Raw genomic sequence first — 15,068 nt, forward strand, 5'->3', positions numbered from 1 at the left:
TGACCACTGGAAAAACCATAGCCTTGACTAGATGGACCTTTGTTGGCAAAGTAATGTCTCTGCTTTTTAATATGCTATCTAGGTTGGTCATAACTTTCTTTCCAAGGAGTCTTTTAATTTCATGGCTGCAGTCACCATCTGCAGTGATTTTGGAGCCCAAAAAAATAAAGTCTCTCACTGTTTCCACTGTCTCCCCATCTGTTTCCCATGAGGTGATGGGACCAGATGCCATGATCTTAGTTTTCTGAATGTTAAGCTTTAAGTCAACTTTTCACTCTCCTCCTTCACTTTCATCAAGAGGCTCTTTAGTTCTTCTTTAACTTCTGCCATAAGGGTGGTGTCATCTGCATATCTGAGGTTATTGATATTTCTCCTGGCAATCTTGATTCCAGCATGTGCTTCATCCAGCCCAGCGTTTCTCATGATGTATTCTGCATATAAGTTAAATAAGCAGGGTGACAACATACAGCCTTGATGTACTCCTTTCCCGATTTGGAATCGGTCTGTTATTCCATGTCCAGTTCTAACTGTTGCTTCTTGACCTGCATACAGATTCTCAGGAGGCAGGTCAGGTGGTCTGATATTCCCATCTCTTTATAAATTTTCCAGTTTGTTGTGATCCACTTAGTCAAAGGTTTTGGTATAGTCATAAAGCAGAAGTAGGTGTTTTTCTGGAACTCTTCTTGCTTTTTTGATGATCCAGTGTATGTTGGCAATTTGATCCCTGGTTCCTCTGCCTTTTCTAAATCCAGCTTGAAAATCTGGAAGTTCTGGTTCACATACTGTTGCAGTCTGGCTTGGAGAATTTTGAGCATTAATTTGCTAGTGTGTGAGATGAGTGCAGTTGTGCAGTAGTTTGAACTTTCTTTGGCATTGCCTTCCTTTGTGATTGGAATGAAAATTGACCTTTTCTAGTCCTGTGGCCACTGCTGAGTTTTCCAAATTTGCTGGCATACTGAGTGTAGCACTTTCACAGCATCATCTTCTAGAATTTGAAATAGCTCAACTGGAATTGCATCACTTCCACTAGTTTTGTTTGTAGTGATGCTTCCTCAGGCCCAGTTGACTTTGCATTCCAGGATGTCTGGCTCTAGGTGAGTGATCACACCATTGTGATTATCTTTGGACTTTAGAGTTCTCGAAAAGGGAGACAATGGAGAATTTTGAGCAGAGGAGTCACATACTCTGTCCTTCATTTAAAAAAGATTTGCTCTGGCTGCTGGGTGGTAAAAAGATGAGAAGGGAACAAATATGAAAGCAGAGAGACCAAGTAAACTGCTCCTGCGATAGTGTCATTGAGGTTTGATGATAGCTCAGAGCAGTTTATTGGTAAATCTGATTGAAGAAGTGGCTGAATTCCATGTACTTTGAAGGCTGAACCAGCAGAATTTGTTGACAGTCACTTGTGAGGCAGGATAAGAAAAGAATCAAGTAGTTCCAAGGTTTTTGGAATGCAGATTGCAAAGTTGCCATTAACTGAGATGGAGAACATCTGTGGGTGGAACATAGTTGAGTTGAGGGGTAGATACCAGGAGCTCAGCTTCAGATGTTTAATTTGAGACCCCTAATTAGACACTCAGGTAGCCATTTGGAGTTGCTTATATGGGTTAAGTTCCAGGGCAAGGTTGAAGCTGACGATGTCAGTTTGAGAGTCTTTGGCTTATAGCTGATATTTGAAGCCATGAGAATAAATGAGATCATGAAGGGATCGTTCTGATAGAGAAGAATCCAACAGCTGACCCCTGGAACACTTCAACACTTAGAGTTCCAGGAGATGAGAGAGAACCAGTAGAGGAGACTGAGAAAGAAAAATCTGTAAGGTCACATCTCCACCAACCAGGTAGAATCTTTGTTACCAATACCCGTCCTCTCCTCCCCATCATGGCATTGAAAGAGCTAGTGGTAGGTGCTGTCTAGGGAGGAAGGAATTGAAGAAGGAAAAAAGACAACCACATCTCCACTGCTGAAAGTTCTCAGCCTCACCAGACTCAAACTAAGGGGGAGGAGAAGCTTTGATTGGATGAGAGATTAGAACTACAGGGTTGTTGGATTTGAGTGGATTCTTGATTCATCTGAAAGTGATAGGAAAGCCTGAGGGCCCTGCCTGAAATTTTCTAGGGTCAAGAAAGAACTGGTCAAAAGAAAATATGCAAAATGGCAGTAGGAGGAATAATAAAGTTGCTTTCTGCTTGCACCCTTGTGGTTTCAAATCTCATTACCACATATTCTCAGTTTATATGAAAACATTTCCAACTTCATGACTTATAGGCCTAAGTCTACATGCAAAAGTTCAACTTTTGCATAAATCATCAGACAGATGCTATAATTTACAGAAAAGGGACTTTCAAACGTGAAGATCTTTCCAAGTCTCAGCAAAGACCCCTGAGGTGCTTTAGTGTCCTTGAGAATTCTCCAGGTTGCTCCCTGTGGATCAGCAACAGCTCTGCCCTGTAGCATTCAGATACATTGTGTCCATGTGTCTGTGCTCTGTCAGCCCCCCCAGGGTGTGAGCCCAGTGAGGTCCACTCAGTCTTGGTGAGTTTTCCCAGTTAGCGGTCTAGAATTTGGCACTTTGCACAGAGGATGCTAGCCGATGAGTTGTTGCATTTATGCAACTCCATCACCTCCTTAAACAAATCAAACTGTGTGCTTCACAGGCTAAATGACTCTTGGGAATGAACCCTGGGTACTCATCTACACAACCCCATTTGTGCATGTACACAGATATGTCTGTGCAATTCAGTGTACGTACAGATACATATTGAATTTAAACTGGATATATTAATATATGAATGTTGTCTGTCAGGTCAATAAGGAAATCAACCAAACTCAGGAAAACAAAAAAATCAAACAACTGTAACAATTCAAAGATTAACTTTCTTTAGAAGAATTGCATATACTGTATGTCTTAGTAACTGGGAGTACCATTTTTGTTTAATTTATTTCCTTTTATGGTAATAAGTATGAAAAGCACAGAGACTAATGAATATTTATATGCTAATTCTGTAATGGAAAGTAAGACATATTTTCACTTAATGCCATTTATTTAGAAAATATGGAATAAGTACCTTGATGCATCATTAAATTATTGGTGAAATCAAGATTTCTTAAAGTTCCTACTGTATTATGCCAAAGTACATTTAAAAATCCTAAGGGTTTTATGATTACATCTTAACATACTGATGTTTAAAAAGAAAAATGGTCACAGAAAATATTAAATGCTTGCATCTTTGCCAAGTCCAAATGGCTATTATAGTAAAGTTAACTTGGAATTTCCTGACTTTTATGTTGTTAAAATTATAGGTTTTACTCAACATTAAAGGAGTCTTTCAATTTAATTTTCCTATATTAAAAAAATCTTTAAGGTAGTTGTGGAGGGCAGAGAGAATTGGAAGAAAGATTCTAGAAGACATGGTTTAAACAGTTCGTCCTTCAATTGTTAGATATATATATATATATTTTAATAGAAGCTCAGTGTCATCCTTTAAGCCTTCATTATTTAGCAACTTGTAAATAATTTGGTCTTCTTTGTCTTGGACTAACAAAAGGTAACAAAATATTTACACCCTGAGTAAATAAAAAAAAAAAAAAAGAAAGAGAAAGAAAAGGAAAAAGTACTGCTGGTAAATAGTTAAACTACCCAAGAAATTTGGGGATGCAGATCAAAAATTTAGACTCATGTTGTTTGACTCTGTTATCAGAAGTTTTTATATATTTTGAAATAGAAATAGCTTTCCAATTGTTGTGTCAGTTTTAAAAACATTATGATGGAATTGCCTCTTGCCACTATTACTTCGTGCCTGAGTTACTCCAAATTAGTATTAATACTTAGAAAGATGCAGTATTGGTTTCAGGCCAAAAAGGCACAATGGATTACATTGCTACAGTAGTAGAAGACAATGCTATTATTTTACCTAAGTGGACAAAAAAGCTCTTTTAATATATAAAAGGTTCGTTTGCTGCCTTTTAATGTTATCACACAGAGTATCTTCAATATACTTCTCTGTGTAAATAACTAGAGGAAAAGAGACAAAGAAAGTATATATAATCATACCATGGTAAAACGCTGAGTTAAAATAAAAATATTGATATTACATAGTAGATAACAGGCTTCCATCCTCTGTACATTGGATATACAGTGGATCGTGGTGTTTTCCACTATCCTAAAAAATATCCTTTCCTCTCCATCTTTCCCTTAAGCCACTGCACTCTTTTCCTTCCTTTCACCTCACACTTTGGAATTATCTACAGTCATTCTGTCCTTTCTTTCTTCTGACTTACTCTGGAACCCATTGTAACCTAGTCAACTGAAACTGTATTTCAACCAGCTTAGTAGGTGGACTTTTCTCATTCCTTACATAACCTGCCATTCCTGCCAAAAAAAGAGAAAAGAACAACAGCGCCTGTATGCACTTGGCTTCCAGAAATGGAACCTAGACCACCTTTGTATGCAGCTGCATGTCTGCATGCTAAGTCACTTCATGCATGTCTGACTCTGCGAGCCTATGGACTGTAGCCCACCGGGCTCCTCTGTCCATGGGATTCTCCAGGCAAGAATACTGGAGTGGGTTGCCGTGCCCTCCTCCAGGGGATCTTCCCCACCCAGGGATCGAACCTGTGTCTCCCACTCTCCTGTATTGGCAGGTGGGTTCTTTACCACTCGCTCCACCTGGGAAGCTCCTGTGGAGCTGCGTACCAGGCATGTATGCTTTGAACACCCCACAGTTGGCTTAAGCTCAGCACGCACAGAGTCTCTAGTTCCTCTACGCTTACTCGATGTGTACTTTACCAGCATTTTCTCAAATAGCTTATCTCAGTGATTGGCCCCACTATCCATTTTCTAGCCCAAAGTGTAAATCTGGATAGCATTTTTAATACTGCCCTTTCCTGACACAGCCATTTTATCACCAAGAATTTGGATGGATACTACATCTTAAATGTATTTTGAATCTATCCACTTTTCTTTATCTTGGTTTCTTTTCTGGGTTACTGAGACATCTTTCTTTGATGTCTTGTTCTACTCAAGACACTTGTTCTACTCCATCTTTTTTCCATGTTGCAACCACAGGGATCTTTCTAGAACACAGATTTGGTCATGTTCCTCCCGAGTGTCCTGTTCTCGGGACATAGTTTCTCATATCACCCTCTGCTTGCATCTCTACACTGTGATTCAGACACATTAACATTTACTTGTTTCCCAAGTAAATCGTGCTCTTTGTTGCCTTTTCCTTGTGTCATCTCCCTCTGCTTGGACAACAGTACTCCCTTTCATTTTCATAGCCTGGTTTAGACCTATTTGTCTGTTACGTTTCAGTCTGTCACTTTCCTGTGTAACTCTCCTGACCCATTTTTTTCCTGCGCATTCCATGTTATCTAGTGCCTGCCCTAGTATTTATCACACCATATCTTCATCAGGGGTAATTGTGATCTCCTGGCCATCACAGCCAGCCTTTGGGGAAGGAGTCCAGCAAACACTTGGTTTCAGCTGTACTCACAGCTTAGCGATTCTATTTCTGGTCCAAGGAAATGTTCATCTTGTATTTTGAAACCAGCTGGCTCTTTCTGGTTTTCTTTTCTTTTTTTTTCTTTTAAAATGTGATCTGTCACTGTTCCGTGTTTGGAACAGAAGGAGCGTACCAAAACATCCTAACTAGAGGTCAAAATCTGCATGTTTAATAAGCTGTCCAGGTGATTTTTCTGCACATTTAAGTTTTGTAACATCTGCACGCGTTATTTTACCCTATCAAGAAGACTGAAGCTGCTTGACATGAATTTACTCAACCTCAGATTCCCTCTATTACTACATCCTCATTTTCCATTTTCCCTGCATTTGTTTAAGTGTCTTCCCTTCTTTTCCAGAGTAAAATGTTCTTGCTCCACACCTAATTCTGTCACCTTTCTAACTCTTACTATTAATATGTAAGTTCATTTTTCTAGCTTTTATCTCTTCTTTTTCCCAACTCTTCCTCTTACCTATGATGAAGTCCATCCTACATACATCATTAACACAAACCTCTCTCTTCCATCTCTTTGGTCACCTCTCACTATGCCATTTTTATTCTGAGTTTTTTCACTGTTCATTTGTGCTCAGTTGTGTCCAGCTCTTTGCGACCCCATGGACTGTAGCCTGGTATGTAGTAGAATCTTCTAATTGTATCTTCTACTCCTTATAAATTCCCTCTACCCTTGGGAAACTCATTCGTAGTTTTTGGCTCACAGTTTTTCCCATCTCCTCTTCATGTTTCAACTTTGTCCCGTTCTTTAGGATCCTTTATCAACTACTATGTCCTCCAGTAACTTGTTTCTCATAATTAAATTGAGAGAGTATATTGTTAATCTTCTCTGGTGGGATTGTGCCTTGTTTTAAATTTATCTGCTTAATAAATCATTAATTCATGATGGTTAGAGATTATGTATAACATACATGTGACAAATCAAAGGCCTTTAATCAGCAATTACTTGATAAGTTCACGAATAAATGGTAGATGCTCAAAATCTATTTATTTGGTTTAAAGAGAGAAAATTCAGGGTTTCAAAGAATGAATACCATTTTCATTAGAATCTCTTATGAATATAGATGCAGATATCTTCCAGACACTGTCAGCACACTAAATCTAGTCACATATAAAAATGATTATACATTATTATCAGTTAGGATTTATCCCAGGAATGCAAGTTGGTTCAGCATCTGAAAGTCAAGTAATAAAATGTAAGTAGAATAAAGGACAAAAGCCATATGATTATCTCAATACGTGCAGAAAAAGTATTTGAAAAAAATCTGACACCCTTTCGTGATAAAAATGATCAACAAATTTGGAATAAAAGGGAACATTCTTAACCTGATAAAAGGCATATATAAAAAAACTACAGCTAACATCATACTAACTGGCAAAAGAGCCAGTATTTCCCTGAATACCAGAAATAAAGCAGATGTTTATTCTCACAACTTCTGTTCAACTTTGTGATGGAGGTTCTAACCAGGGCAGTTAGGAAAGAAAAGGAAATAAAAAGTATCCAGGTTGGAAAGGAAGAAGTAGAACTATATATTTGCAGCTGACATGTGTTTAGTGGATAAAGGATCAACTAAAATGAGTGACGCATACACTAAAGTGGAGAAGATATCCTCTAAAAACTCTTTAAACACAATGGTCAGCAAGGTTGTTGTTATAGAATATCAACATACAAAAATGAATTGTACTTCCATACATTAGCAGTGAACACTATGAAAATGAAACCAAAAATTCACTTATTATAGGATCAAAAGACTAAATGCTCAGGAACAAATACAATTAAGTGGAAGACTTGTACACTTAAAACTACAAAACCTTGTTGAAAGATGTTAAAATCTAAATAAAAGGAAAGATATTCCATGTTTGTAGATTGGAAGACTAAATATTAAGGTGACAATATTCCTAAAATTGATATATAGATGTAACACAATTCCTGTCAAAATTCCAACTTTTTTTAAATACACAGTCTAATCCTCAGGTTCATATGGAAATTTATATGCAGATCATGTATCAGATATGGGATATATATATAAAGAACTCATACAACTCAACTATTAAAAAACAAATAACTTCACTTAAAACTGGGCAAAGTAATAGAATAGATATTTCTCCAGAGTAGGTACATAAAAGCAATAAGCACGTTAAAGTGTGTTCGACATTATTAGTCATTAAAGAAATGCAAACCGAAAGTATGATGTGATACCATCTCACATCCTTAAAATAGTAAAGGTAATAATGAGTGTTGTCAAGGATGTGGAGAAATGGGAATCCTCATACATTGCAAATGAGAGTGTAAAATATTCCAGCTGCTTTGGAAAGCAATTTGACAGTTCCTTAATAAGTTAAACATAGAATTATCATATGACTCAGCAATACCACGTGAGATTAAATCATATGTCCACAGAGAAGTAATACTGAAATGTTCATAGTAGCTTTGCTTGTAATATTCAAAAAATGAAATTAATTAAAATATCCATCAACTGATGGATGAATACATAAAATGTGGTATATCCATACAGTAGAATATTATTTGCAATTAAAAAGAATGAAGTTCTGGTGTATCCCACAACATAGTTGAAATTTGAAAACATGATGCTAAGTGAAAGAAGCCAGTCATGGTTCTTTTATATGAAATGCCCAGAATAGGCAAGTATATAGAAATAGCTTATTAATTAATTGTTATAGATCTGATAGTTATAGATTAGCTATTGCCTAGGTCTTGGAGTGAGATAGGGAGAGTGACTACTAAAGGGGTAGAATTACTTTGGCAAGAATGAATTACTCTTAAAATTAAATTGTAGTGATGGTTGTACAATCATGTAAATACCAAAAACTGTTGAATTTTGTACTTTAACTGGATGAGTTACCATCCAATTATTAAATTTCACTAAAGCTGTTTATAAGTATACAGTGAAATTTTGAGAATTGATACGTTTCATCCTTTCAGTACCCAATTAATTTTTATTTTATCATTTTGAAAATGCCCTTTGTCCCTGTAAAAACTTGAAATAGCAATTTATTATGTGTAAAATTTGGTAAAGAATCTGCCTGCAGTCAAACCTCCGTTTGATTCTTGGGTCAGGAAGATCTGCCGGAGAAGGGATAGGCTACCCACTCCAGTATTCTTGGGCTTCCCTGGTGGATCAGATGGTAAAGAATCTGCCTGCAATGTGGGAGACCTGGGTTTGATCCCTGAATTGGGAAGATTGCCTAGAGAAGGGAAAGGCTACCCAGTTCAGTATTCTGACCTGGAGAATTCCATGGACTGTATAGTCCATGGTGTCACAAAGAGCCGTACATGATGAAACTCTTTTCACTTCACTTTCCTAGTTTCAAATAGTATGTTAAATAAAAATTCAATGCATGCATAAGAGAAATAATATTTACCTTTTTTCTATACTAAAACAAAAATTATATGGAATTAAGCCAAATACATGTGGTTCCTTGGCATGGATGGAAAGAAAATATTGTTTAAGCACTTTTTAAAAACAATTTATTGTTTTATTTGTTCTAAGTTCTCTGTAACATAATTGTTACATGGATTCTGCTTTTATGTATGACATGTACATATTGGAACTGACAGAATCTCTAGGGCAGTGTTCTTAGAATTCAGTGATATCTGAATTACAGATCACACTTAGCACTACTTACCAAATTATTCATTATATTCTGCTCAGAGTAAGAGTTACAGTAAATGTTGTAAATGTTGGTTGACAAATACGAGGTTATGTGGCTTGGCAGTCAGAAATCTGTCAGATGGTTTTGCTTAGATCTAATTTTCTTAAAAAAAAAAAAAAAAAAGAAGTCTGTGTTCCATTTAAATTACCAAACACTTTCCAATCCTTCTTTTTCTTTATCCTCCCATGGCACGCTTCAAGTCCCCTCCTTTTTGACAGAGTTCTTCCTTACCCTCCTCCCATCATCATACTCTCACTCTGACCTCCCTGATCCTTGCTCCCAGTCTCCTGTGCTGGCTTCTCTTCTTTTGACTTTCGCTTGGATGGTGGTGGCTCTCAGAGTTCCCTCCTCAAATGCAATTCTTTTCATATATGTGTCTTCTTTGGAAATCTCATTTATTGCTGCAACTTCAAAAGCAATGTTCAGACTTGGTGATAAACCACAAGTATACATATTGACCCCTTTTTTACCCAGTTTCAAATTTTTAGCTGCATAGTTGGAATTTCTGCTTATTTCTCTCAAACATTTCATATTCAGGGTGTCCCAAACTCAACTGAACCTCAAAATGTGTCCTGTTTTCTGTTAATAGCACTACCATTAGCTCCGTTCTCAATCAAGCTATAAGTCTGAGAAACTTATCCAGGGGCAGAGTCCTGCTGAATTCTCCTAGAATCTCTTGAATATGTGTTCTCTCACTCATCATAAAGCTTACTTAAGGCTCTCATCATTTATCACTGGGTTATTTATTATCTATGTACATTAAACATGAGGATTGTCTTTCTGATATATCAATTTGCTTATGTAATGTTCTTATTTAATTTAAACCTCTTCATAAATACCATAAATTATTTCAGAAAAAAAAGCCTAAGTTTTTGGGAAGGCTCTCCAGGGCTCAGCATATGGCTAACTAGCAAAGTTTGTATTTGTCATTTTCCCAGTCACGCTGGTACACTTCCCATTCTTTGACTGTGCTGCACTTTCAGATTTTTGTTACTTTTTATTAGTCTAAGGCTAAGTGTATTCCGGGCTTCCCAGGTGGCACAGTGGTAAAGAATCCACCTGCAGTGCATGAGACTCAGGTTCAATCCCTGGGTTGGGAAGATCCCCTGGAGTAGGAAATGGCAACCCACTCCAGTATTCTTGCCTGGAGAATTCCATGGACAGAGGAGCCTGGTGGGCTACAGTCCATGGGGTCACAAAGAATCAGACTCAACTGAAGTGACTGAATATACATACATATATATGTTTATATACATAAATATATATATATACACACATCTTTTAAAAAACCGAAAGCTCAGGTTTACTTTTCGGTAATCATCTAGGCTTATAGCTTTTATAATTGTTCCCTGTATTCACTTGGTCTTTGCTAACTGTGTTGCTTAGAGAGGACAGCTAATTCCCAGGCATCTCTGACTGGATTCTCTTAACACTGGCTCATTTCCTTTTCAGTATATTAGCAAGTCGCTCCCAGTGTACCTAATTGTAGCTTTGTTTGACTTTCCACCTCTCTGTGCTTATTGAAAAGAAAAGTACATTAAAGCTTATATAGATGGCCAGGTTTTCTGGTTTTGGGAAAATTTAAAAGAAAGCAGACCTTTCATTAATGTGAAAGGGAGTAGACTAGTCCCAGCTCTGAGTAAGCTGAATGGATAAATTTAGGGAGGCACAATGGGAAAACTGGATAACTCCCAAAGCCACCCACGTTTGCCCTTTGCCATTTTACTGTATTATTTTAGGTTTGAAGTTAATTCCCAGAATGCCAGATATACCCATATTCAGATGTAAGGACAAAAACATATCCTGAAGCCAAATAGGAAAAAAAAAAAAAGGTGTTTGCCACCCTCCATTGGTTCAGATAATTAATGTGAAAATTAGCTATAAAATTTTAAATGTACTTATTTCAAATATTTAAAAATGTAACCCTTGAATGTGTGTGTGTGTGTTTTTAAAGTCTCTAGTAGGATACGTCCCTAAATGATGTGGAATGGAAACTAAAACATTTACATCTTTACTTATTTCCAATTTAAATTGCATTTGAGGAGGAAAAAGAGGATATGGAGTTTTGCTTTCGTTGGCCTTGTTTTACTGCCATGGGAGTTTACTTTCATCTCAGTTCCCATAGATAGTGTGAGAAATTCTTTAGGGCCTGAAACAAGAGTATCTTCAAGGTTATAAGATCCGACCTAATCAACCATAAGTGCTCTCATACACTTTTTTTTAAAGATCCTTTTTAAAAGCTATTTAGTGAAGGCTTTTCTCAGTCATCTCCTCCTTCTTCCCGATTAGACATTGACGAGTGCAGCATCATTCCTGGGATATGTGAAACTGGCGAATGTTCCAACACCGTGGGAAGCTATTTTTGCATTTGTCCACGTGGATATGTAACCTCAACAGATGGCTCTCGGTGTATCGGTAAGCCTCTTGGTTTTGAGAAGCACAATGCGCACTGCTTCTTTCTAATGACAGAACAGCCCAAACAGGTATGGAGATGGCAACAATTACAAAACCTTTGGGAAAGTGACTGAAAGAGGGATGGGGAATACATGTAAATCCATGGCTGATTCATGTCAGTGTATGACAAAAACCACTACAATATTGTAAAGTAATTAGCCTCCAACTAGTAAAAATAAATGAAAAAAAAAAAAAAAAGAGTTGTTTACGGTACCGCTATCGAGGGATTGATCAGCCAGGTGCTCATGTCACAAACTTCAGTATCAGAAGTCATTTGAGTTGCTTTATGCTGTCAGAGTCATTTTTGAAATGAAGAAAGAGTTCCTCAAAACATTGCTGAGTATTACAGACACAAAGGCACGAGAAAGATTTTTAAAAATCTGCTTTGAGAGACAAAGTGTAGTAATTAACAGTTCTTTCATTGTTAGGAATCATGAATGTAGTCAGTGTCTTATTTACTTAGCATGTGTTTATTCTAGTGCAGATAGTTATTACAAAAAAGAAATCAGTACCTTTAATTGTGTGTTTTAAGCATATTTTAACTAAAGCCAGATATATTTGCATGTTCTCTTTGATTTTGAAAGATAAAACAGTGCTCTCAGTCATGTGTAGGTCATCTGTTTTTGAATAAGCTTTAGACTTTAAGATCACTAAAGATTCATGTAGCACAGGAATTGAATTAGGGAAATCAAACCAGCACCCAAAGACTGTAGTTGCTTGGTTCACTAGAGGATGACTGTCTGGGCAGTGACCATCTCCCATCCCCATTGGGAGGGTGTGTGAGTCCCTAAGCACCAGGGACTTTGTATATCCAAATGATGCACGCATGAACTGGGTTGATGGGATGGAGGGCACAGAGAGTTTAAGATGTAAGCTACAGGTCACAGGCTACCAATAAAAAGGCGTGAGTTGACTTGTTGAGACACCAAACACCATGCTGTGGCCATCCAACAGCAAAGAGATGAGAGAGAAGATCTGGCCTTCAGAATACTATGTTGTCATCATAGACAGTGGTCCAAAAGTAGCAGTCAAAGAAGAGACTGTGGTGGCAGTGTTAAAATTGCCAGCTGCCAGCTATCAAACACGCACCACGTGTAAGGCACTGGCCATCTACACCTTACCATCACATAGTGGTGGGGCCTTGGGTAAGCTACTGACCTCTGTACTTCAGTTCCTTTAGTAAATACGTAATAAAATATTCCTCATTCCTTCTACTTATTATCATTAGTGGGAGGAAGAGGTATAGGAGAATGAGGATGTCATCCTTCTGAGAGCCCTGTGTGATAGGCATAAGTATTCTGATTTGTAGATGAAGACATTGAGGTTTAGAGAGGTTAAGTGACTTATATGATGTATCAGGGCTAATCCATGGAGCCAGGGTTTAAATCCGGGTCTCCATGCATCTGTGTTACTCTGGTTCTACACTGTCTCCTTAGATACTTTAAGTTAACAGAAACCCTCTACCTAGATCTCAGGGTCTCCAGCATGAGTGGTTTCTCTCCCAACACATGGACAGTTAGCTTTGAAAAGATTTGAATGATGATTATTTGTTCTTTATGAATGAATTAGAGTTCTGTCTTACACTTGGTAATACATTATAGATGTTAAGTCTGTAAAACTGAGCAAATTATCTGTTTTTAGGGTCAGTGCTATCAGTTGGCTCACTGCATACTAAGTCTGATTCATTTAACATAATTTAACAGAATTGAAAATTAGCAGAACAACCTACACTTGGCTTAATTTTCTTAAACTATATAGCAAAAGAATGTGCACGCGTGCACACACACACACACACACACACACACACACACACACACACACACGCAGTCTTCCACTTGAAACAGGCATGAACTCAACCCTACAGGGAAAATGTCAGTTTAGGAGTCATCAATGAACATCTTTGGCTGGATGCCATAGACTCTGACTTTAGGAAACCTATATTCTTGAAATGACAAGAAGAAATTTGCCTGGAGACATAAGTGAGGTTATTACTGTGAAGTTCTGAAAATGCCAAATAAGATGCATGTGATTTATTTGGTAGACAGTGTGGAGTAATTGAAGGCCTTTGAGAATGAGTTGTACAACTAGACCAACTAGTGAGAAGGCAGAATTTGCCATAATAAGTGTTAGTGTTTTAGATCAGATTTCTAAGTTACTTCTTTCTTCCTTATTTCTTAAGTTTCTAAGTCCTTTTTTTTAGTCATAAACTTCATCATATTGAAATAATCATGACGAAGATCCCCAACAATTTACTGAGGTTGTTTTCTTCAGTGTCAGATATTTGGTTTACCATTAAATCATGATAAACTCTATCTCTTGTTTCTTATATAAAGTTCTAAGCCTGTATTACCTGAACTTTCAAAGCCCTTTAGAGCCTGACCCAGCCTGTATTCAGGACTCATTTCTAACCACTTACCACCCTCACACATTTCTCTTATTGTGGTACATAAGTACACTGCTCACGGTATTTCCTCTGCCTGAAGCATCTTGACTTCCCCCTACTATGCTCATTAAAACCCAACTCATCCTTTAAATCCCCACTTAGACATCTCTGTTTTTACAGCCATCCCTGCTTAACCCACATTTACTTCCTGGACAAAGTCAGTCAGCCCTTCCCATAATATTTTTTACTTTCTTTCATCTCTGGGTTTATCACAGTGTTGCAAGTATTTTTGCTTTACTCATTGGCCAGACTGTAAGCACTATTAGGTCCTGCCTTGCACAGCTTTCTGTCCTCGGTACCTGATACCATCCTTTCCACAGAAGTTTGGGCTCAGTAAATCTTTTTCTGAATGAAGAGGCAAACCAGCAAATGAATGAATGAGATGGGATTGAACATAAGAATTTCATTAATATTAATTAATAGCTGCTTTGCATCCTTTGACTGCTGGAGATGATGGGATGGCACTGAGTTATGGTCTCCAATGCTTAGAATGTGGGAGAGCCTGCTTGAGCCGCAGGAGCTGTGGCACATGAGTCCCATGCTAACCAGGAGTTTCCACTCATTTCAGTATCAATATCCTGACCCAGAAACAGAGGAAAGCCCTAAGGAGGGGAGAATGACATTCCAATATTGCAAAACCAATGTTAAAATTAAGTAAGCAGCTGAAAAATTTTTTGAATTTAACTATGTTTCATTTGGAATAAGTATATGTTTTCCACATAAGAAAAAAAAAAAGCCTAGAATTTTAATAGGTAAGAGATCTTTGATTTTGATTTTTTTTTAAATCTGAGTCTGTATTTTGTTAGATGGATTTTATTTATGATTGAATTATATATGTCATAAGTATTTCCATGCTATTTGTTTTGTAACCATATATATGCTAACAATAATGAGCTGGATACTCTCAAAATTTTTTTCTTGAGCAGGAAACTGCATGTTATCTGCAGCTTTATTCTAAGGGTGGCACATACTGAATGCTGCCC

At 37.4% G+C, this 15,068-nt stretch overlaps 1 protein-coding gene across 1 annotated transcript in view; it reads left to right on the top strand.

Annotated features, from left to right (window-relative positions):
* The window catches only part of FBN2 (fibrillin 2), a 214,237-nt gene that overhangs the window by 81,317 nt on the left and 117,852 nt on the right, over window positions 1-15,068 (top strand). The window contains exon 7 of the mRNA XM_061152176.1: window positions 11,478-11,603. Coding sequence (XP_061008159.1) covers window positions 11,478-11,603 — 126 coding nt within the window. The remainder of the gene's footprint in view (window positions 1-11,477; window positions 11,604-15,068) is intronic.

This window comes from Dama dama, chromosome 9 (assembly GCF_033118175.1).
Source record: "Dama dama isolate Ldn47 chromosome 9, ASM3311817v1, whole genome shotgun sequence".
Classification (NCBI taxonomy): Eukaryota; Metazoa; Chordata; class Mammalia; order Artiodactyla; family Cervidae; genus Dama; species Dama dama.